This window comes from Atractosteus spatula, chromosome 4, assembly GCF_055471065.1.
Source record: "Atractosteus spatula isolate fAtrSpa1 chromosome 4, fAtrSpa1.hap1, whole genome shotgun sequence".
In the NCBI taxonomy this organism is placed as follows: domain Eukaryota; kingdom Metazoa; phylum Chordata; class Actinopteri; order Semionotiformes; family Lepisosteidae; genus Atractosteus; species Atractosteus spatula.
In genome coordinates, this window is record NC_142709.1 from 6,203,240 (window position 1) to 6,228,077 (window position 24,838).

The following is a 24,838-nucleotide window of genomic DNA, read 5'->3' on the forward strand; positions in this document are numbered from 1 at the left end:
TTCTTTGTCAAAACAAACCAGTTAACTTTGTGGGTTTTAATAAGATGTAATGTGAAGAGAATAAGGTTACCAGAAGAGCTGCAGCGTACTTGTGCCATTACAGTGGTAACTGCCTCAGAACTTCAGAGAACAAATGGTGCTTCTCAAGACCTGTAGCATATTATCTTTCTGGAGCCGAATGGAGACTAGAAAGGGTAGTGTGAAAGTTTTTAAATTACTGCCTTAAGTATATGCTCTAAAAGATCTCTGATAAAACTATTAAAAATATCAAATCGTACATTAAATATACACTCAGGTATTTACCTGTATTCAAGTTCTGTGATGAAGCTTTGTGTTGTGTTTGATTCTGCTTCTTCGAACCAATAACTGTACGCTATACGTAAAGAGTAAATTGTATGAATGGCCTAAAAGCAGTTCAAAGTCCAGACGTCTGTGAACACTGCTGGGACCCACATCATACAACACAGCTCCATGGTTTCCTAGGTTACATGAAGCGGCTGTCTCAAATGCCCAATAAACAACTAACTAAGGATAAGTGAGTAATAAAAACATCACAGAGTTAATGACACCAGATTAAATCGAATTAGAGATGGGTACTACATTCTCCATTTTTTATTAGAAATCGGACAGGACAAAATTTTAATAAGTTTGAAATTATTTTCTCTACCTTTCTAACTTATGATACAGCTACATATGTGCTTCTTAGCCAAGTGACAGTGTTTCAAAAATGATTCTTCACCTCCCTGCACTTTACTCAAAAAAGGGAACAATTTAATCAAAATGTGACCTCTCCCAGAGTCTGACAGGGCCACTGACCAGCAGATTTTAATAGGCCACATTAAGTCTGCATCTTCTTCAGAACATGAGACGTGTTTCAACTTGTCCAGTTAAGAAAATAATGTGATAAATTAGGTAATCGAGGGTTTAGGTGAAAAAAAAACAGTTCTGGGTCAGAAACCTTCTGTTTTTCTTAGGATGGTTGAAAAGAACCTGCAGTCACACCATCCCTCCAGAACCAGAATTCAACAATCCAGAATTACAGCAGTCTGTGCTTGTTAATTAACTTACAATGAGCATTTACTGTGGGAAATAATGTATAGAGATGGTAAATGTTGCCTTCACTTATATTTGATAAATACACAATTAACCTAACGTCTGTGTCTTGAAATGAGAAATTATGACCAAGAAACATGTTTTTTGTGTATTACACAGTACCCTCGCAAAATAATGAACAATTAACTTCAAAGTTACAATGTTATCTTCAAAATAACGTAAGAGATAACAATTAGATACGTAAACGGAAAAAAAGCATCTATTTTTTTTGTTATGTATGAAGCCACATCTTAAAGAGAACCGCAGTGTCAAAGATTTCAGAGGAAGCTGTTCTCGACCGTACAGTTAGCAGGGGACTTTCCAGTCACATGTCATGCACATTGTCCATCTACCTGCTCGCTTTCACCTCCACTGCGACTGCGCACTGAAAGGACCTGTCTGTCCGTGTCGCGGAGCTGATGACGTCAGCGAAAAGGAGGCATTGCTTTGCCACGTCGGTCGCTCTGTGGAAGCGACAGGTCTGGAGTGGGAGAAATTGTGATAAGTTTTTTTTTTCTTTGCTTGGAAGTATTGAAATAAGAAGAAAGAAAAACTTTTTTCAGGTCCCTGCGTGCATGAATAAGCATAGCATTCCGGTGTACTTCTGTCATAAAACACAAACCAAAATCACAGAAATAAATGTTCCGTTTTGGACCTGTATAGTTGCAACCCACGATCAGTTTCACCACAACTGATGTATCAGCGTCAACTCCATCCACTGCTCATTAATGTGTGAGTAAAGATCTTTCTTTTCTTCAACAAGGAGGTAAAATCATAGGATGTCTTTCTTTAAAATATTTTTAGCGGTTAGACTAACGTTTGATTAGTGTGGGAAACTTTGAAATACCATTTCCTGGCGTCCGTTCAGTTTTTTTTATTGATTGTCTGCTTCCTGTGTTCAGCATACTTTCGGAATTTGGATTTGATCGAGAGAGCATTGCACGTTACTGCCAATGCATTGAACTTCAGTATAAACAGTACGTTTCCCACAGTGTATGAAATATCCTCATATGTATTTTATTGTCCTCGAGCATCAACACGTAACTTCATTTTTAGCCAATGATGTAAACAAAATCATCGCGGAAAAGGGATTTCCGAAGGACTTTTTCTCTCTGTATTCGTGTGCTAGAATCCTAATAGTGTCATTCCAGTTTTTTTTTGTCAGAACAAACAATTCGTAAAAGACTCTGAAAATGCACCTACTTCTGTACAGTCTTATTTTTGCGAGCGCAGTGAAGCCATTGGCAGCAGTTAATTTGAAACCCATTCCACGTGTAGGAAAATATCATGTGGATCCAGACGACACTAGGAAAAGTGTTAACTTCACGAATATCATATGAATATTGTGGCTGGGCATTTTAGAATAAACGTGAGCCGTTCCTTTCCCGCATTTCGTATTTTTATAAGTTTAATTCCTAATTTATTCTAGAGACCATTTCAAGTACTCGTGATACCGTGGTTCCAAGTGTAACATCAGTGGACTTTACGTGGTGTGATTTTGATTTCTTACCTTGGCGTAAGGAAGTATTAGTGTGCTCATTTTTAGTGGTATGCGGTCTTTTCAGTAGTACTGTAGCAGCGTGTACATATTGCACGAAACCAATGCATGCACCAGACCGTTTTAAATACACCTGGACAACATTTTCGTAACAGGTTAGGGATCGATTTACATGCATTTTTGGTGGTGGGGGATTGGTATTGATTCGGGCTGAATGTGACTTTGATTCTAGCGACAATAATCGTCTTTTCTTGGTGTAAGCGGAGATCACGACCGAAGCACCGAGCCGTGATGACGCCATACCCACTATTGTGGTTGTGCATGATTGGATCACCTCTTAACAAAGGGTCATACCCAGTGGGGGCCCCATTTTCAAAGGTGATGCGACAGCGCGATGCGATTTTTTTTTTTGTTGTTGTTGTTTCCAGGTGCAAGCCCAGTCTGTCGGGGTGAGAAAGACGCAGTTGCGTCCCACTTTCGACATCAGATCTGCCTGGAAAAAAAATATGACTTGTGGCTCCACACAAGCTTTTGTGTCGAGGTATTGGGCGTTACTGGCCTGCTCTGACCCGCCCTGTAGTTTACTAGCCGATGCGTAATCAATTATACCTCACTTCTCCGCGGAAACTGTGAAGTACTCCTCAATGGCTCAGCTTAGTTAACGTGCTCTGATGTGCGAAATTAAACCTGTTTGGCTTCCAGTAATTTTAAGGTTCCAAAGTATACATTCAGCTATTTTTTCCCTCTGCATTCCTTCATACTAAATTGACATTGCTAAGTAATGGTAACTGTTTATCAGTGTGCTGATGTAAAAAAAAAATCATTCACTGTGTGATCGTGTAATTGACGACTGCACGCATGAATGTTAGACAACCTACGCAAAACTCGAGCCAACTGTTAGGAACGGCTGCAGGAGCTATTTGGCTGTGCCACAAAACGTGGTATCGCAGGACTTACAGTTCGGTTTGCTGGCAGAAAACTGGTTTCCAAAGGAGGTCATAAGACACAATATAATCTATTGGACCAGACTAACGTCCGAAGATCAATCAGAAGCACAGCTCAGGCGCTTAGAGGAAGTCCATTTAAAACTGACAGTGGGAAGCACTTCTTTATACTAAGGGTTGTAGGAGTATGGAACAAGATGCCCTGTCTTCCTTCAGGAGATCCTCTCATCAAGTACGTAGCTTGCTCAGTGGAGCGAATTGTATGAGTGGCTGCACTGCAGCAGTTCTGGTTGTTAAATGAAAGCTGTCAGTTTTCAAATAAACTGGAATTGTGTTTAAAACAGGGTACAGGGGATGTATCTTTACCTGAATGGTGTGGGAGCATGAAACAAGTTTCCCAACCATGTTGTTGAAGCCGATACCCTGGCCGTCATTCAAGATTTGGCTGGATGAGATACTTGGACCAATTAGCTACTAATTCAATTCAGTTCAACTTTATTTATCGTTATACTTACACAGGTGTATAGTATAGTGAAAAGTGTTTCTCATTAGTCTCTCTTACTAATGAGAAACTAATGCATTAGTGCAGTATATAAATAGGACAGAAGACAAGACAATGGACAGTGTAAACAACAGTATGGTGCTAGTGCAATATCGTCAAAAACTGTGCAAATACGCAAACAGCGAAAGTATACAAACAGGACAAAAATGCCACCTCTCATGTACAACTTGTTATCTTTAGGTTGTAGATTAAACCTGCTGTGTTTCAGGTCAATCGGTATTTCAATCCACAAGATTTTGACAGGGTTTTTGAGTATGTGAAAAAGGCTGCCATCTTGGTAGATGCAGTGTTCCAATTTTTGCTAAAAATCTGATGATTTTTCTGTCATAGTATATCTGTCTAAGGTACCTGGTCTTTAATCATTCTTTTAAAATGATCACAAACCCTTGCAGTCTCCATAACAGGGCTCTCTTATCCAGATCCTGGAGGGCTAGTGTGTTTGCAGATTTGTTTTCCAACTCATGTCTTCCTGTGTGAAATTGGGCTCAACTGGATCAATTCCTCTGCACATCCCTTCAGGTGCTGCTTTAAATGGACCTGGAAAACCTTCAGACCTCTTCTGCTCCAGGACTGGACAGCCTTTCCCTATAGGCCTCCACTGCGCATCTAGAAAGCTTAACCAAAATTAGGCGTCCAGTTCCTGGGTGGACGGCCTTTGCTTTAGTGCAGTTTTCTGCAGATTCTGATGTCACAAGCTGACCATTTGGCCTGCCATATTGAAGTTACAGTATTATTCTGTCTTGTCTGATATGAGAGCGAAACCAAGTTTATTTGTACTGTCCATACAAAGCTAAGCTTCCTGTTCAGTGGCTGTTGGTTTATTTAGAGACTGGCTGTGATGTATCTTGTGTCTTATTTCCCTACTATTTTGTTTTTTCCTAGTATTTCCTAGTATAATTTAACTTATCTGATTGAAATGACTGCTGTTCAGATGACACAATCATGTACTGATTTTATATCTGCCATTGACAAGAGAACACTGTTATCTTTGTCCCCTGTGCAGTGTGATTGCTCTATTCCTCCTTTTCCCGAATTTTTGCAACGTTAAAGAGAAATACATCACTGCTTTTCCCTGCCATATTACAGTACTCAAATCTTTACGTTGGCGTCAACATGGAGAATTACTCTATATCAATTTAAGTTGCATATTAGGACTTAATATATTAATAATACTTGTTCATACTTACCAGAGGTTGGATTTTGTTGCTGCATTTTCAAGTCAGAAAAACACACTGCGTGACTTTTTTTTTTTACAATTTGCCTAGCTTTCAGAGATCCCTGCCTTCTTCCCCAAAACCATGTGCCAGTGTCAGGCCTCAACGCGAGCTTGTGCTTTTTTTCCTCCCACAATGCCCATCATCATCTTCCTTGTCACAAGCAGGACGCTCAGGCGCTCTTCCAGTCGGAAACTAAGGGGAAGTGCGTTGAAACTGAGAATTGGAGGCGCTTCTTCGAATAAAATACATCAGCACCGTCTGTTCATGACGGATCCTGACCTGGGAGTCCACAGGTCACGCGGCCCCTCAGAGCACTGATATGTCATTGCGGATTCATGATTTTCGTGGCGCCGGTTCCACTGCATCAGGAGCGCCAGGTGGCGACGTGAACGATGGCTGTCTGATGGCATGCTGGGATTTCACTCACTGCCCTTCCTATTACAGGACACTGTCCTCATCCTGCTCGCGTGCGCCTCATCATTGTGTGATGAGAATGTAACAGTTGTACCCTGGATGCCCTACTCGCTGCACTATTTGGATGTTTTGGGGGTGCACTGGGGCACCATGTGGCCCCTAGTGCTCAGAGACCAGTGAACATAAACCGGACACTCAGTGTGTCAGGTACACCTGCCCTTCCCGGGTAACTGACTGCTGAATGAGTGGCGGCCGATGCTATTTGAAGTGGGCGGGCAGGTACCTGCTGTACCAGTGTGTGTACAATTCAGAGGTAACACTGGCAGAGCAAAAGATTGAAAGGGGAGCTGCAACACTGTTTTTATATTTCGGGGTTGGAAAGAATCGGCATTGATGAGTGCTTTTCAAACCACAGTGGAAGTAAAAGGTACACAATAACTTGTAAAACCCCCCAATTTACCTCACAAACTAGATGAAATTTCCAGGTGTGCACAGCGCCATGTTCTGAGAAGGCAACAAAACTCCCGGGTGAGGTGAAGCGGCCTAATTACATTGTAACGAAACAGGTTTGTGAATACATCTCTTTTCATCCAATAGAACTATTGCTTTAAACTTCAAGATGGGTTTGCTGATAAATGCTATTTGCATGCAGATCACATTGGAACATTTCTGTGGTGAAATGTCTCCTTCACAACTTATTCACTAATACATCACGTGGACGCATCACGGTAACTAGTGAGCAGGAAGGGCCGTATCACGTCTCAGTTCGTGGGAGCTCTGGCTCTCCCCAGTGGTGAGAGCAGGGGCTTACGACCACATGGAGACTCGCAGTACTTTCACAAAGTTCATGATTTTGTTCTTAATTTGAAATTTCTCTGATGTTTCTCTACCGTTAATGAACTTATTTTGTTACTGAGATTTAATAACGGGTCGGAGAAGTTGGGACCACAGTTGCCCTATAAGTGACTTTGATTGTGGCATGGTAGTGGGTGCCAGGCTGTATTAGGAACTGCTGGGGTTTTCACACACGCCACCATCCTAATAACACCCTGCCAGCGGCGGTCCTGTGGTCAGGACCTGACACAGGTGCCAGAAGTAACAAGACGGTAGCTAAACCCTTTTCCGCCTTCCCCAAAACCCAGTTCACCTCTAATGGCCAGTCCTAAGAATCCTGCGAAACCAGATCAGCAACTAGGAGATGGGAGAGGGCCTAACAGTGTTTTTATATTCTCTCCCAGAGACGTAGGATTTCTTCTCTGGCACTAAGGATCTGAGCATGAATGCCGTTTCTCAATGACTTTGTACAATACTTGATTAAAAAGCATAGTTTTTCATTAAAAAGTCGAGCTGTACTTTGAAAGAAGTGGCTTTGGACTGCTTCTTCCTTTTACACCTGGTGTGTGGCTGGAAGAATCTGTTAACAATGAGTTCGCAGAACTTCACTGCTGTCCGTCCTACCCAGCATGAAGTTACCTTATTTAAAGTAATGATTCGTTTTTCCTTGTTTTTCTACATATCATGCAAGATAGCATCAGTTTTATTTTCCTAATCGTGACTTTGATCACTGTCAGTCCTGTAGTGACAGTTTTGTTAATTTGTGTGCATTACCAGGCGGAGTTCCCATTTTGTACTAGCTGCAAAAGCTGTGTCATAGCCTACAACACAAAGGCTCTAGCGTGACAGTTTCTGTTATAGCTGGTACTGCATTGGGCCACGGATCTCATTTTCTCAGGACTCGGTGTACTCCTGCACATTCAGTGACAGTCTGTGTAGGCAGCATTATTCCAAGGTCTGAGTGATTCTTCTGTGGCAGAATCACATCATTCTGACCCTTTCACCACTTCGGTTTTTCAAAACTCGCCAGGCACACTGAAGGATCTGAGCTTGACTTGAACAGAGAAGGATACGAGGGGGGCTGATAGAAGTATTCCAAGTCCTAGTAGGTAGACCGCCCAGAACTGAGTCCAGGACCATAGTGCTGTCAGGTAGCAGCATTGACTTCCATACCATCGGGGTCCTATCCCAACGAGCACCGGGTACAGGACAGGATGCCAATCCATCACAGGGCAGATGTGAGCATGGACACACCTGCTCCAGGGCGGCCAGTTTCACAGAAGACGATTGAGCTACCCCTGTCTGTGTCTCTGAGCTGTGAGAGGAAATCCTTGCGAACACGGGGAGTACGTACGAACGTCACGCAGATAGAACGCCAGGAACTGGACCCAGGCCCCAGCTCATGTGAGGCCGCAGTGCTCACCACTGCGCCACTGTGGGTTAAATTGGAGTTGTGAATTATAAGCAATGCATTTCTGAGTTCAGTTATTGCTGCAGAATTGAGGAAGAACACATTGTGCATTACTAGCACCTTTTTTTTGAAGTCTGGTTTTAAACATTATTGTTGATATTCTTCCTTTATTGACGTGCATTGTAACTGTACCAGCATGTGTATGGTTGATCTTGAGATTTCATATAATGGCCATTTTTAAATAGACCTTTGGAGGTTTGCCAAAATGCAACTAAAATTCCCCTGCTGTCACATAGCAGGTTATACTTACTGCTCTGTATTTTCAAAAAAGTCAAAAAGTGAACCATGGCATTTTGCCAGTTTTAAATGTAGCAGTATTACCAACATTTATTTCACGTGTTCCTTTTTTTCTTGGTAACCTGAAACCTTTCCCTTAGTCAGTTTTAAACAGCACTTAGTATACTATTGGAGTAGCTTAGGCCTGGGTTTTGATGTGGGTTTATGTCTGAATTAATGTCTTAATGTTCTTCAGCTAGCAGGCTATGTGGCAGTTCATTAGCATGGACTAGCAGATGGTGGTAGCAGGTGCCCTGCTTGTGTTACTCACTGTATTGCCACTTGCAAGGATGACCATCATGGCCCAGATGGTCACCTTCCTGAATACTTTCCACTTTCTGCTCAGATACAGTACTGCAAAGAAGCAAGTGCTGAAAGACGTGACATTGAGTTCTGGTGTAATACGTGCGTGTTTTGCACAACACCTGGATGACGAGTGGCAGCAGTTACACACAAGTAACACTGCCGCCATGAGAAATGGGTGGAGAGGTGAGGACTTCCTTCAGTTAAATTGAAGTAGGCTGGACCGAGGAAGCTGGGAGTGCAGTTTAGCTTGACTCCCCTGCTCTTATAAACAGAGTTGTGGTCTCTAATGACCAGATACTCTTGGTTTATCCAATGGAAGACATCAGGGATGCTGGTTTGCAAATTGTAGCTCAGAGGGAAGGGAGTCCCCTAGTGGTCCACAGACCCCACTTACAGCAATACCCTGATTTCCCTAGGGGGCACCTGTGAAGGCACAAGCAGAGGCTTTGATTAAAGTCTCCCGCTGGAGTGTTAATTAGACACACCCGGCAGGATTGACCGATTTGTATCCTGTGGGAGTGAAATTCCACAGGCTACAAATGGCCCTTTTGACTGGCCTTGTGGGTAATTGGACCCTCCATGGGATTAGTAATCGGTGTATATGAGTCGTCAGGTGTACAAGGGCTGAGGGCTGCGTCTAAGCTCCTGCAATACAGAGTAGTTTGTGTGCAGACTGTGGGGAGTTTAGATTGCACAGGAGAAGTCTTTTGGCATCAGCAGACAGCCCTGCAGCCACAGTGTCAGTGAAGGATCTTATTTAAGGTTTTGTGTGCTGTTTGGCAGGAAGATCCAGAGTGAATGTTAGCGCATTCCTGGAATTAGTTTTTAAGCTCCAGAGTCTCAATGAGGGAGTTGATTAGTATTGATTAAAGCAGAGGTGGAAAATTTGAGCATGAAGGGCTAACCCAAGGCACCAGGATGTCTCTTGAGGACAGCGGGACAGATTTCTGCCAGTTTAAGCAAAGACTGCCCGTAAGTAGACAAGCCCAGTTAAGTGCACCAGGGGTCCCAGAGAAGGAAAAGGACAAGTTTGTTTTATTTAATGGAGTCTTTAAAGGAATTTACTCTATCCTCTTTGCTGAAGATTACTGAAGATCAAAGAGTTGATCTCCAATAAAGAGGAATTGAAGATACTGTGCTGTTAATACCTCTGAGTGATGAACTGATCCTTGGACTGTGCAGGCTTTCCTGAAAGGGCATGTCCAATAATTGGAGCCTGGAGGGGTTCTATTTGCAACATGGTAAAAGTCCAAAATCAGATACGTGTGTAATCCAGCAGCTGACTCAAAGCTACAAATATGGTTCATGGCTTGGCATTTGTCACATTTGATGTGAAAGTGGGATTTGCGCACCGGAGTGATCTGTCAAGCCTGCGTCAGTCCATTTTTCACTCTGATAATACAGTCTGAAGACACTCAGGGGTATTAATAGCACAGTCCCTTTAATTCCTCAGGTTCGCTCAAAAGTGATTTTTCATCAAATGAAAAATAATGGTGTAATGGTAGTGGTGTTAGCTGTGGGATATTTAGGATAACACCCATTTATGCTACTGGGAGAGACATGTTAGAATAAATAAGATCAGACTATAAGTTAATAATGCAACTGTTTTTTTATGGGGTAAGCTTAATATTTTGAATGTCTGTTCTTAGTTATTCACAACCAATACTGTATTGTGCTATAGTGGTGTCAAAACTGTTTTCAGGGATAGTGGAGTTTTAAGGAAACCACTTCACTCTTTCTCATTATTCAGTGTAAACATGTTGTGCATCTCTTTTATCGGCAGATGTGTTGGCTCCTGTTGTGGCCCAGAATCTTGAATTTAAACTCAATTGAATGCAGGAATTTAACCCAATAATATGTTACAATTTGCAAAGCAAATGTGTGTCTAATACATTTGTTCAAGATGGCAAATTGCATTTGAAACGGTACGGTATGCAATATGTCATGTAGGTAGTGGCTGAGGCTCTGGACATTTAATTGATCATTTAGGTTCAAATTCTGAGTGGAAATGCTGTTGTTGTACTCTTGAGAAGGGTTCTTCTTTCAGATTACTGAGTGATCTGTAATCAGCAGTACAGATGGGTACAAGTATGAGTTGCCGCGCAGTTGTGTAATAAAAATGAATGAATGCTCTGTTGTCACATACTACTGTCACCAAAGCAAAACAAAAATGACCGAAATACAGATAGTGGTAACTGGAACAAAAGCAGTAGATTCCAGGGCAGAGAATCTGCGACAATCATTCCAGTCTAAATGTCAAGTCCAGACAGGTGGGTCTTGAGGAGGTGGGAGAAGATACTGGAATGTGCAATTCTGGGTATTCCCAGGAATGAGCTCCAGAAGAGGCAGGAGAGCAAAGAGACTGAGCAGCTCAAGGCCCAGGAGAAGGAGCAGTGGAGAGGACAAGAGTCGGTCAAGGGAGGAATGTGGGATTGGAGAACAACGCACGGTAGTTACCTAGTGAAGACGCCACGCAAAAGGGTTGCTTGACACCAGTCGGGCAGAGAGAATGCTTCCGAAGCCGCAGAGTTTCAGATGGGCAGGTAGCTGATGCAAGAAGACCAGCTAGGCTTGCAGTTGTAGTGATCTGGTCTAGGGAGAGCAAGGACTAGGATCAGATACGATACATGAATTTCTGGTGTTTTTATGTTCCGAACAATTTTTGCTACTTCGTTTTCTCGCAGCATTATTTGGTGTTTGAAGAATGCTGCAGGTAACGTGCTGTTCTGTGCTCTGTCCTTGAATTAACATTGAAGTAGTGGGTTTAAAATAGTCGTTTATCACGTGTTAAATCTTGCTAAGGTCGACTTTTTCCATCATTTCAGAGCTGCCCCTGGGACTCCTGCCTGTCGAGGCTGGACTTTTGCAGTGTTTTTACTGCTCTGGTGTGTCCTTGTGGGTGACACAGTACAGCCGAGTGAGCTGTCCAATGTGTGATCATCCAGTTCTTTCAGATCCACACCTACTTCCTCTTGAGCAAAAAAGAAAGTCATTTTGCAAATGTTCCTGGATTTCTGATCTTTCTATGCTCAGCCTCATTTCTTAGAGCATTAATCTTATTTTTGGCAGTCCACGTCCTCGTACTTGGGCTAAACTGAAATAAAAAGTTCTTGCCCATATCATGAGTCAATATAGGCTTATTTCTTTCTCTCTCTGTTGGCAAAAACAAATTTGTACTGCTAGTCCCCCTTGAGAATAATGGCGTACATAGTCTGAACATTTAAGACTTTTCACACCATGAACTTGTTTATCTTCAAAGCCTTGTGAAAGTGGTGACACTGACCAGATAATAGGAGAGACGTGGGTGGTGAGTCAGCAGTTACTCACAGTAGCCATTTTATGCTGCATAAAAGCCCTTTCATACTTCATCTGTTGTAAAAGAGGAAAGGATCAGATATTAAACATGATCCAGGGAGGACTTTCCACTCCAAGTGATCAAAGTCTGGAGTTCCTGTGTGGCTCACGTTGGGGGGTCAGGGAGTGATTTACTGCTGCCTTTCGCATGCAGCATAAGACCCTCCTGGGTTTCGGGAGAGATGAGGTGCCCGGCTCGGTGTCGTCACCACCCTCTTGTGTTGCAGTGGTCGGGCAGCGCTGGACTCAGCTGTGAGAGTGCGGGGGGGAGCAGCCCGGAGCCTCGGGGGTCGGTGGGGTGCCTCGCCATGCCTGGGGGACGGAGGGGCCCGAGCCGACAGCAGCTGAGCAGGTCAGCCCTGCCATCCCTGCAAACCCTGGTGGGAGGCAGCTGCAGTAACGGCACAGGCCTCAGAAACAGGTAAGTGCTGCCGCGCCAGGCCGTCGGCCCACTCCCCCCCCCCCCGTCATTTCACTGTCCCAGAAGACCAGAGGAAGAGCGCCGGAGGCGTGCTCTTCCCTCTTGACAGCTGCCACCACATTCCGACTGCACTGCAGTAGCTGCAGCTGATCTTATTTTTACAGTGATGCCTAACATGCATTCCAGTGATGTATTCCTCCTCCATTTCTGCTCTTTCTACCTTCAAATGCAGCTGTGCTCCTTGGTCTTTGCGTTTTTGGATTGTGTGCGTGTGTTGGGGTGGGGGTGGGGGAACCACTTTGCAAAACGTGGAACAGCACAAGACGGCACCTCCGCGATAAGATTATGCCATTCGAATTGCGCCACTGATGGAGAACTGTACCGTACAGCATCCGTTTTCAATTTGAGGAGCCATCTGGAAGGTTAGGGGCACAGACACAGCGCATGATGAAAGCAGATCTGTGCAGTATAAATCATGTGTTTTTACCAATGAACCCTATCCCTGCTCTTGCTTTTGCAGGTCCATTTACTTGGCCACCTCAGTGTTCCCTGGCTTTCATGTAAAGACTGTAATGTGTCGGTAATGTCACACACTTCAGCTGGCTAGTTGGGATCAGAGAAAGCTGAAATTACAGTGCCATTCCTTTGTCAGAAGTAGTTTTCCACTATTCCCCCTCTCTATTTTGTTGTGTATATTCCACCATTTCATTTTTCCATCACTCTCCAGTATAATCAAGGCTGCTAATCTTTAATTACTTGTGCTCAGTTTCAGGCTGATGGCAATGAGGTTAGGCACTACTTGTACAAATGCTAATCTCTTTAAATCAGGGCAGTGTCTGCAGAAAAGTGTTCAATCTGTGCAATCTGTGCCTTTCTTTTAGTTCAGATTGAGTGTTTTTTTGCTCTAGATGAAATCTAAGCTCTGAGGTATTAACAGGAGTGGAGAAGCACTGATTTCATTGCCAGGGAATGAAATAGCAGCGCTATTTTCTGTGATGTACTTGACGCCCTGAAGATGAATTTGTAAAGGTGTGCCACGCAATGCTTTTGTAGATTCTTGCTCATTCTTAGTCTGTAACTAAGGATTGTAGGACTTGAAGTAACAAGTTTACTGTTTCACAGAAGATCCCAGCACACCCAGAAAGTAGGCAAAGAAAGGAAAAACACTTTCCCAGTCTTTTATAAAACCTTGCATGTTTTAACTTTTTTTGGCTTCAAAATCCATCAGAAACACAAAGTAAGAAGGAAAAGGGGGGATTATTAAAGAGATATTTAAGTTATGAACAGGCATCAGACCAGACGGCCAGGTATTTTTTACATTAAATCTTTTGCATTTATTCATCTTGATGCTCCATGTCCCCTAAAGACCACTCTTTTAACCACAGAGTATTTTCTGTATTATCTGACTGATCAAAACATAAGATGTCTTAGAAATTTTGGTTACAGCCAGCAGGAAAATGCTAGACAGGCAGTATTATTTTGTTAACCACTTGCAGTATCAGCATCTAGTTCAGCAATTGTGTGGTTCTTGTATAAAGTACCTGTTTGCAGGAAGTGTAAAGCTTGTCTGAACAGGTCTTGCCGTTCAGAAACCATTCATGTGTCTTATGTGGATGAGCGAAAATCCTCACTCTTAAAAATGTAATGATATACTTCTCTATAGCCTCCAGCCCAAAAGATTGCAGCACTTGTACAAAGTCCATGACTTTGTAGGAAGGTGTATGCTATTATTTAAAAAATGTAGTAGACATTTTTAGCCTTTAAAGATACAGGAAGCATTCTTCTTAGCTTTTTTCTGAAATCAAACTTCTGTACAGCCACCAACAGTGAACTGCTTAAAGAATTTTACAGCATACTCTTCTCTGTCCTCCGGGTTGTAGCACAGGGTTAATTTATGTACATGTATAATGATGTCAGAATCCAGTTATTCATTGTCACTGGGAAATTAGCATCTCAAGCTCCAGTCCTTTGAATTCTCTCTAAATGTGAAAAATGTAACAGTTATCAAAATTATACAAAATGTTGTCTTGTATGACACTTTCAGAAAGAAATGTTCATGGTTTTTGCGTGAACACTAGCCTATTCATACATGAATTTGAATACTTGCTCATGCAGTTCATAAAGGGGTAATTTGTTCAGTATTCAGAAGGTCACATAACCCCAGTTCTGAAAATGTTAGAAGTGATTTATTTTTAATATTTGTATTAACCTGCCTGGCTGAGGGAATGTCAGCTGGACCATAAGAATGAGGCCATTGCAATCCCCAGAAGCACATGGGCCCTGAAAAGGCATGTTCAAACTGCTGAATGTAAGATCAGGGCCAGGTCGATGTACATTTGGTAGGTTGGTCACGAGTCTCTACTCAAAACGGTTTGATTCTTGTTGAACTAGAATAGAGGCTGTGCTGATCTGAAGAGGGGCCAGAAGTACTTGTCAGTAACCAAGACTTCTTTTTAGATTGAACTTTATCGAGGTAGTTAGAGCCGTTAGACGAGACTATTTGCCGGGTCCTACTGAGGAACAGAGGATCAATTGAGCACCGTCAATCAAGTTAGTCTAAATAGGAGTAGAGGGGATTGGATTTATTGAGCCTTGATCAACTGTCGGTTTTGATTCTTTTAAGAAGTGGTACCGAGCTATTAGAGTACCGTGAAAGGAGTTGGACTCTCTGAAGCCTGAGCACCAAAGCAAACCGGAGGGAGTTAGTTCACAGTAGGGCTTTGAGAGTTTTGCCCATGAGTTATTTTGAGGGCGAGAATACAGCAAGTGGTAACGTCTGTAGTTAGACACAGACAGTGATGGAAAAAATCGCAAGTTCTTAGAGGCCTTATTGGAGCACATCTATTTATGGATTAACTGATGAGCAAGTGGTTTTAATAATAATTATGGAAAAAAATGCAGGCGGGTAATTCTTATTTTGCTTTGAATTAAATGGCAGTGAAAGAGGATAGAAGTAGTAAAGAGGTTCAAGTGTGGAGCTGTAATGAACAGTTAGATGCTGAAAATGAGAACAATGTTCAGCTGTTGAGCCTTCTTCAGGTGTAGCAAATGAAGCACGACCGGAAGCAAAACACCCTGTTTTTTCTCCTTTCAGCATGTAATGAATGCCTACTTGAACCTGTATAACTAATATGGCCCCATTCCAGCATTTGAGAGATTTTAAGATATGACAGTATTTAAATAACCAAGGGAACAAGCAGGACAGGTTAGTCATCTTGATATAATTCATACAGGAAGGTAAGAGCACAGTTTATCTGACCACCAGAAGAATATGGCGATAACAATGAGGTACAGTTAGCATAACATGGAAGAAGCATCCAAAAGAGGAATCTGGGATATTCCTTTTTTCAGAGAATAGTTAGTGAGCCGTATACAGCCGTCTTGTTTACCTTTATTTCTGTTTTTATGCTTATATTTGATATCTTGAATTAGTGGGGGGGGGGGTTAAATTTGACTGTACGTGAATTTATAGTGAATTATACATGAATCCACGCTACTCAAAATCCCTAAGTTGCAAAACGTGCATATTTTATAGTAATTAGTAACTGCAATTAGTCATTAAAATTAACTAAAGTTATACAATAATGACATGTTAATATGTAGCAATTTAAAAATGGTAAAACAGTCAAAAAAACGGCACTCCCCATCCCTGATGAAGCTTCAGTAACGTAATAAAACTGATCAGCGCAGCGCCACAGTGTGAGCGGGATCCAAACTTGTGAGATTTTGTTTTATGCCGGTTAATTTTTATTAACGGGGATACGAGCAGGTGTACTGTCATATGGCGTGTGAGATAATGTTTTTATGTAATCTGCCCTAGAAGCAGATTCGTACTTTATATCCGTGTTCTTCATCCGGCCTGTTTGACGAGATTTCGGAGTGGTTCGGCGCGTTACCGTGGGAACAGTTCCTAGGGGCAAGTATGTGACGGATTAACTTCCCAGTGTTTGACTCGCTATGGATTTTGACCCGGAGGGGCGAGCAGGTTTTAAAGCAAGGCGTCCTGGTGCGATTGTTTTAAATGGCTCAGTTTTGGGGTTTCGGGAGGCGGTGTTTCACCCACGCGTGACGCTGCCCCTTGTCTCGTGCAGGAGCGGCAACTCCGTGGGCCTGTCCGCGCCTCCCATCACGGCTCTCATCACCCCGGAGCCGGTGCGCCACTCCCGCATCCCAGAGCTCCCTCTGGACGGCAGCCTGCTCTTCGAGTTCCTGCTCTTCACGTACCTGCTGGTGGCGCTCTTCGTGCAGTATATCAACATTTACAAGACTGTCTGGTGGTACCCGTACAGCCACCCCGCAGCCTCTACCTCACTGGTAATTACACCTGCGCCAGCTTGATTCACAGACTTGGGCCTCGTATCCCTCCTGTCTCGGGTGGTATCCTAAAACTTAAGAATCGTGTACGTCATGACTTTGACATTGACTTCTTTTACCACGCTCTCATGCTTAGAGAGGCTTTAGAAATGTGAAAGTGCCCTCACACCTCAGGCTTGCTTCTCTGCAGTCTTTTTAGATGTTAGGCTATTAACTCCAGCAAGTGATCTTCTGCAGACATTATCCTTTGTGTCGGTCTCTCTTGCAGAGTTGAACCCGACAGCTAAGCGGAATCAGGTGGTCTGATTGTAATGCACCTTGTATTGGCCCTTGGAGAGCTCTTTCAAAGTATTTTTGTTAAGTTTGTGAAGTGCCAACGTTCTTTCAAATTATTCCGCCTTAAGGCAGCAGATCCAGAACTAGTCGATCATTCTGTGGGTTACTCTGAATGCGGATCGTTTAATTGTGGACAGCAGACTAGCACTGAAGACCAGAGCCAGTTTCTTGTACCGAGGCGCTCCTTGCAGTATTCTCCCGTCTTACGTGATATCTGCAGGACTGAGGACGTGTCTGTGTGCATTAACAGCTATGTTGTCTTGTCTCCAGAACTTCCATCTAATTGATTATCACCTGGCCACATTCATCACTGTCATGCTGGCGCGGAGATTAGTGTGGACAATCATTTCAGAGGTAGCATTTCTGGCTTTTTTTTTTTCCTCACAGCCTTACTGCACTGGAAAGATCTTACCAGGAGTCGTGTTTCGTAATCTTCTTGAATAATTAATTCATAAAGCTTAATGGAACTTGGAACCAATTATGTGTTCTATTTTACTTTCTTGAAGTACTTTTTTTTTCCACTTCACTGATAAGGTGTTTCCAGGCCATTTCAGGTTTCGAGTTTTAAAAAAAATACATATAGTTAGTGATTCTGGGTTAAGGCTTGAAAAGTCACTCTGGTTGGTTTGGGTTGCAGGCCTCTCAGACTGGGCCCACCTCTGTGGTAAGGTACACAGTGCTGATCGCAGCTCGCTTGACTCTGCTCACATTGTGCGGATGGGTGCTGTGCTGGACTCTTGTGAGCCTCTTCAAAAATCACTCGGTGCTCAACCTTCTGTTTCTAGGGTACCCGTAAGTACGCTCTTTCCTTTCATTAACAGCTTTATGTTAAAGATTTCTTGGCTTTTTGTCATCTAAGTAAAAATGCCTTTATCTCACTCTGCCCCCCTGTTTTTCATTGTCTCATCCAGCGTACTTTTGTCACTGTCTTGTTTGTAGATTAAAAAATATATTAGGGTCTTTATAGAATCTTACAGACATCTTAATGTTGGTGTGTTCTTAATTTACTAAAATACCAGTAGTATATTAAGATCATTGTGAAAATACATTTGTGAAATTCAGTGAGCAAGGGCTTTAACTCTAATATCCTGGGAACGGAAGTTTAACTGAAATGCCTGAAATGTTAAAGATGGTAAGAAAAACAGCAGGGAATCAGCAGTGCGGTATGTCTGCCACTGTTTATTATCCTCCAAACACACATTTCTTAAGGCTAAAAAGATCATATCAAAACCACTGTCTTAATCTGAATGTATCTTGTAGTCCCCCTTCCTTGTGTGTGTGAAAATATGTTTCTCAGTACTCACAGAATTTGTGGTTTCCAAAGCAAGATATCTAATGAGGCTTTTTATTTGTTCTGTGTTTCTGTGTCTGACCTTGCCCAGAAGGCAGTCATTTCCCATTACTCATCCCATTGCCTTTTTACAGTGCTGTTTTTCGTGTGCAGAAGCATTTTCAATCTTTCCCATGCCTCTAGTGGAAAAACATTTGCATTTTCATTCCTTTGCGTTTGATCCTATGGCCAGTTTGATCAAAGTGCATATAGGAAGCAGCTGTTTTGCAGATCCATAAAGACATTGACCAACCTCTTAATAGTGAACTGTTAATATAACCTGTTAATCACAAATCGTGTTGAGTGCTTTTGAAGTGAAGTATTAAGTCTCTTGAGTACGGTGCGCACCAGCTCTGCTCTCCGCTACATGTTTGAGCCAGCCTGAGGACAGTGCACGCACTCCTCCAGTATGCTTTGAGGCTTAGCCACCTGCTGTTCAGCACAGCACAAATTCCATAATTCAGGCACCTAGAGTGAGGATGCTGTGGCCAGCCCAGGCTCCTTGTGACACCTGGCCATTTGTGTGCTAGCCAGTGATGTAGCCAGAAAGAAGCAACCATCTCATATGTTATAAGGCTCAACTTGTTGAACAAGAGAGCCTCCGTAGTGCTTTTACAGCCCAGCATTTCCCACCTTAGGCTGCTCTTGAAAGTAGGTGCCGGTCTTGGGTTGACCAGCTCAAGACCAATAAATGAGTATTCAAGATTGCATTGCGGAGGGAAGCATTTTTAATTCCTGCAAAATAGTCCTGTATTTAGTTTATATAACCCATGCTAACATTTAACATGAAAGTTGGGTCTTCTGCATTTGCAGCATCCATAAAAAGCCAGTGGTTCTGACCTGTTTTATGAAGTGTTATGTTTCTTGATGCAGTGCGAGTCATTGATTAACACGTTCGCCAGGCAGCGAGGCTCTTGCGCAGTGTAAAACGTCACAGTAACCGAAATGTGCCTTGCAGGTTTGGGGTGTATGTGCCGCTGTGCTGTTTCCACCAGGAGAGTCGAGCCCAGACTCTTCCCGCAGACTGCGGCTACCTGGAGCAGGAGCAGATGGATGGGCCGCTCCTCAGACCAAAGGACTTCTTGACTCTGCTGCGGGAGAACTTGAGGGAACAGTTCAACAGCCCCACCTCCATTCCTGCGCACACCTGCCCCCTCTCCCCCGACCTCATCCGCAATGAGGTGGAGTGCCTGAAAGCCGACTTCAACAGGAGGATCAAGGAAGTCCTCTTCAACTCCCTCTTCAGTGCCTACTATGTAGCCTTCCTTCCACTTTGTTTTGTAAAAGTAAGCCTGCTTTTGATCAGTGTTTGATCTAGTTCAGTTTGTCCAAGTGTAGGACTATTGTTGTATGAAATGTCACCATGCAGAGCTTTTTTTTCCCAACATTACAGAAATCTGTTTCAGTGAACTGCCTGTCGTTTTGTTTAGTAGATGTGAGCTCCTAACTAATAACTATAATTCTAGCAGCCACTTGCTGGGAAGGTTAATGTAGCGGAGGCCTAGTTTGATCATTCATTTTTAATTAGGTATATATTTAATATGAATGTGACAGTTCTCTTTTAGCTGAGGCAGACCGTAGATAAACTTTGCTCTAGTTTTCTTAGTTTAATGAATAACTCGCTGCCTTCACTTCTAAAACTGATACACAAGACAGATTTTTTCAGGGCACGCAGTGATGTAGTGCAGCATGCCGTAAACTGAACAAATCAGTCTCATGTCAAAGAGAAACTCAAGGTACATACTTAACACCTAGCTGAACAAGATTCCACCCTACAAGACAAGTTTTCTTCAGAAATACTCCTCAGTATCCTTACTACTCAGACTCCTGAATTGCATAGAAGTAGTTACCTGAGGCTAAAACGTTTTTCTATTGGCAATCATTAATAATCTTCGAGCCAAGGCTGTAGTTTTTTAGACACCTGGTTCAGATTTTTAAAATAAATTATTCTCTTTTCTTTCCCCTTGGCGGAAAATGCCAGAGCTATCTGAAAGAGCAGAGTATAAAACAGTGTTTTCTTTCCAGTTTAGTGAAATATTCCAGTCTCGGGGACACTGCTGTTAGTTCCAAAACTCTAACTGTACATTCATTATTTAAAACATATTTATTTGAGCACTTGTCAGACCTTTTCCAGATGGTGTTAAATCCTGAAGTTTTTACACCTTTTCTTTTTCTTATTTTAATATTTATTAAGCAAAACATACCACAGAGCAAAACCTATGGAGTACGGTCATCTTCAAAATTGATTTGTAATTAATTGCATATGTCATATTAATGCTGGTACAGTGAGTAGGAAGTATTAAAAGGAAGGTGGAATTGTTTATGCTGTCCTCATAAAGATTACATTTTTTCCCTTGATAATTGTGGACAGAAGTTCATAGAGAAATTTCCCTTTTCCTTCGAGAGTTTTGTATGTACTGTGTGCTTCACATCAAGCGTTTGGTATCTGTTATGACAATTGCAAGAATTAGTACTCTATTGGAATATTTTTTTTCTCCAGTATTCTTAACATTATCATTTAAATTACAATTTATCTCTTTGGATTTCATAGAATTTCTAGTTTGTTCTGGTGAGCTTTAGGTGCCCTGCTATGTTCAGTGGCTTTTGGAGGTTGGATTTTCAGAGGCGGAACAATTTGCCAGACTTAATGTTGCTATGTGTTTCACACAACAAACAAATTTGAGGTATTCTGTTCATAAGAAATAATTGGGGGCAAAATTAGTTGCATAATTAATGCGGTTTCATGTCGTTTATGATGACCTGTCAGTTATACAGAATCTATTTTGTTTTACATTGGGGAAAAAAAAAACCCATGGTACCTTTGAGGTGCAGCTAGTCATACAATCAGATTATTGAAAATTCCTAGCTAGCAATGAATAAGCTTTACATCAGAGAAGTCACCTGTCAGTGAAAGTAAAATTGTAGAACTGAAGTGATGACAAAAGAATAATTCTCTTTTTTTCACTCAATGTTCCTGTTCCTAACACACTACCACCACACAGAGCTGCTGCCTGCTTTGAAGAATGCATGCATCTGCAATAGTTTTTTTTTCCCCCGGACTTAGAACACTCTTAAAAAAAAAAGAACTAAATAAAATCTGAAGGTGACATCTGTCGTTCTGGAGGCTGTATCCGGTTGTTGATGCTCTCAGAATTCAGAATGAAGGACTGGATGTTAGAAATACTGTTCAGATCCCCTTAGATTTTTGGCCTAGCACTCTCATTGTTCAGTAGAGGATTTCTAAAATCTCAGATCCAGAGAACTTTTCTTTTTGTAAACTACAGCAGGCAAGCCAGCATATACAGTAACTAACTTTGTAAAAGATTTAATTATTAGAAGTGATGTGCTCTACTGCTATTGTAGAACTCTAGAACATCCATAGATTTAATAGCTATGACAAAACTTATTCAGTCTAAAGAATATTATATGGATATAGAAATAATGTAGAAACAAAATATTCAAAAACAACTTCATGTGCTATAGTAACAATAGTGGTCAACGTACTAATTATATGTAGTGAATATGTACTGTTAATTAAAATCTGTTTTGTTTAATTCACTTTTATTTTAGTTCTCTGCGACTCATTTGTAAAAAGACTTAACTGTTATAATTTATAATTTCAAAAATATTCCGTACTTCAGTACTTCTTAGCTTTAAGCATTTTTCCACTGATGTTCTCGTTGCAGTAGTTATTAGTCATGGCAAAAATATTTAGGAAGAAACATTAACTTAACTAGGAAAAAATAGGAAAAAGCAGTAACAGGAAGATGTATTGCTCACTTTGGCAAAACATTTCAAATGTGGACGTGCTATTAATCCAAGTGTATTTACATCAGCGATGAGTAATCAGTATTTAGATGGCATAACTGTATCCCTCTTGAGTTAAAAGGTTAAATGAAAAAATTCTTATCATAATATTTCATACGTTTTCTATCATACTTTAAACCTAAATGTAAACAAGCTCGTTTAAACAAATGAAATGCCTCATTGATCAAAGTTTTTGCCTGAACTCTTTAGTAATTACTAATCTACTTTACAAGTGTGTGTTGTGGTAATAAAATACAGCAGATGTTATTAGGCTTGAAATTGAAAAGGTTTGGCTAATGTTCAAAAGTTGCTCATTGTATTTAAGAGATTAGCTGATAGCTTATTTCTCTGCCCAGATGCAGTGTAAAGGCAGGTTTTCTCCAACAAGAGGCGCGTTCTCATTCGATTCGGATGCGAAAGTAACCCGAGGGCTTGCTTGTCCTGCTTTTCCAGAGCACGCAGTACTACGACATGCGGTGGTCCTGTGAGCACCTCATCATGGTGTGGATCAACGCCTTCGTCATGCTGATGAGCCAGCTGCTGCCGCCGAAGTACTGCGACCTCCTGCACAGGTCCGCCGCCCACCTGGGCAAGTGGCAGAAGCTAGAGCACGGCTCGTACAGCAACGCGCCGCAGCACGTGTGAGTCATGCTCGCTGACCGCGGGCGCCGGCAGACGGCTCCGTGTCTGACGAGACGCCCTTGTTCTTCGACTGGGAGACTGACTTTAGGTTTTTCTTCTCACTTTGTAATGCTGTGCCTCAGGGCCTTTGTTTGTCAGCAGGGAGGTGGGCTGGGGTGGCTGTGAGGCCAGAGTAGTTATGGTAGTTATGCATGACCAGTCAATTCTGGCAGTGCGCCACCCGTCCACATATCGTACCTTGATTTCATTGCTAAACTACAAACCTCGACAGTGTTGGTGAAATCTGGTCCAGTTCCGCTCAGTAGGTGGTTTTTCCTCCTGTTCTTTGATGTTTGATCTGTACGTCAGCTCTCCTTAATTCCATTTTTTTTGTTGTTGTAGATGGTCAGAAAACACAATATGGCCCCAGGGTGTGTTGGTGCGACATAACCGGTGCCTGTACAAAGCTGTAGGGCCGTGTAACGTGGCAGTGCCTTCAGATGTATCCCATGCCAGATTTTATGTAAGTAAATATTCTCGTTGAAACTTCACTGTCTTCTTACTACACGTGGAACAATTAAGTATCCATTTGTAAAAGACAGCCCTTGTCTAGTTAACTAACATGTCTGTTGGGCTGGGTTGTTGGAGATCACAGTGAGCTTTTGGGATCAATGCAGTTTAGTCCGTTTAACTCTCTGCGCTAATGTGCACCTTAAGAATATTAAAGGAGGGGCACAAGCTGGGAACCTGGGAACTGACGTTTTCCAGATCATCACTGTCCTGTCAGTGTGCGGCTCCAGCTTTTTATTACTTAAACCAAGACCTGATGTGTTTCAGTGCAGCCTTGCTTACAGGGAGATGGACAGCTGAAGAAATGCTTTGCAAATGACTCATCAACATTTGCGCTCGAAGAAGGTGTTAAGATCTTTGCTTTAATTTTAAGTGGAGGACGCCGTTGGTGGCTTAACGTGGCTCATCTCGTGGTCAGGGTGGTCTGTGAGTGGGAGAATTTGATTTGTTTAGATCAAGGCAGGAAGACGCGCGAAAGAGCAACATTTTCACCGTGTAGCAGGATGAGATCCAATTACCTTTCCCCCCCATCTTCTCGAAACAATCGTGCACACAAACGGATCCCTGTCTTCTACTGGTGTTATTTTAGCCACTGGGTTGAGGAAACAACCTTTTATCGCTGTGTTACCCACAAAATTCGCATGTACACTTCACCTTCCTCCCCGTTTGTGTCGTTCCAGTAACTGAAGGCAGTGCCCCATCGTTAATTGGTTTCAGATCTAGCATGGGATTGGCTTTCCAGGGTGGGCTCAGATTTGTATTGTAGTATGGAGTGACCTGTGCGATGTATGCCTTGTCTTGCAGTTCCTATTTCACAAGCCGTTACGGATCCTGAACCTTCTGATCCTGATTGAAGGCAGCGTGGTGCTGTACCAGCTCTACTCACTGCTCAGATCTGAAAAATGGAACCACACGCTCTCCTTGGCTTTAATTCTTTTTTGTAATTATTATGTTTTATTTAAACTGCTTAGGGACAGGATTGTACTGGGGAAAGCTTACTCCTATCCTCTGCACAGCTTCGGAATCAAGTCTCATTGAACAGGCTGAGGGTGGGGGATGGACGGGATTGGGGGGAAAAACTGATGTTGAACTCAGAAATATTATTTTGATACGGTTCTATTTTTCATGCAATGTTTGTATCTATTTAAAAAAAATATTTTATATTTTGTATACCGTTTCAAGACTTCTGTTTCTTTGCATATGCAAGATGTTGTGTTGTGCATGTGTTATGTATGCCATCTCAGAACATCTGCTTTGCTCCACCTTTTGAACAACGACCAATTAATTACCGGAGTGCCAAGATTGTCACAGCCAAATGCCATACTGCAGCATTGATTATGGAAAAGAATAAAGACAAATTTGTCTCTTACCCTTCTTGTGAATATTGCATTTATTTTTTTATATATCAGCAAAGCAAGTCAATTCATAGCAACACCAAGCTGCAAATGTGTGACTAAATGATCAAATAAAA

At 42.2% G+C, this 24,838-nt stretch overlaps 1 protein-coding gene across 1 annotated transcript; it reads left to right on the forward strand.

Moving 5' to 3' along the window:
* Window positions 1–1,518: 1,518 nt before the first annotated feature.
* On the forward strand, window positions 1,519–24,736 carry tmem39a (transmembrane protein 39A). The gene is made up of 9 exons (XM_088913427.1): window positions 1,519–1,824; window positions 12,196–12,389; window positions 16,481–16,703; window positions 17,310–17,393; window positions 17,677–17,831; window positions 19,328–19,655; window positions 22,630–22,817; window positions 23,200–23,320; window positions 24,172–24,736. The coding sequence occupies exons 2-9, from the start codon at window positions 12,277–12,279 to the stop codon at window positions 24,403–24,405; spliced, it is 1,446 nt and encodes a 481-aa protein (XP_088769553.1). The 5' UTR covers window positions 1,519–1,824; window positions 12,196–12,276; the 3' UTR covers window positions 24,406–24,736.
* Window positions 24,737–24,838: the final 102 nt, after the last annotated feature.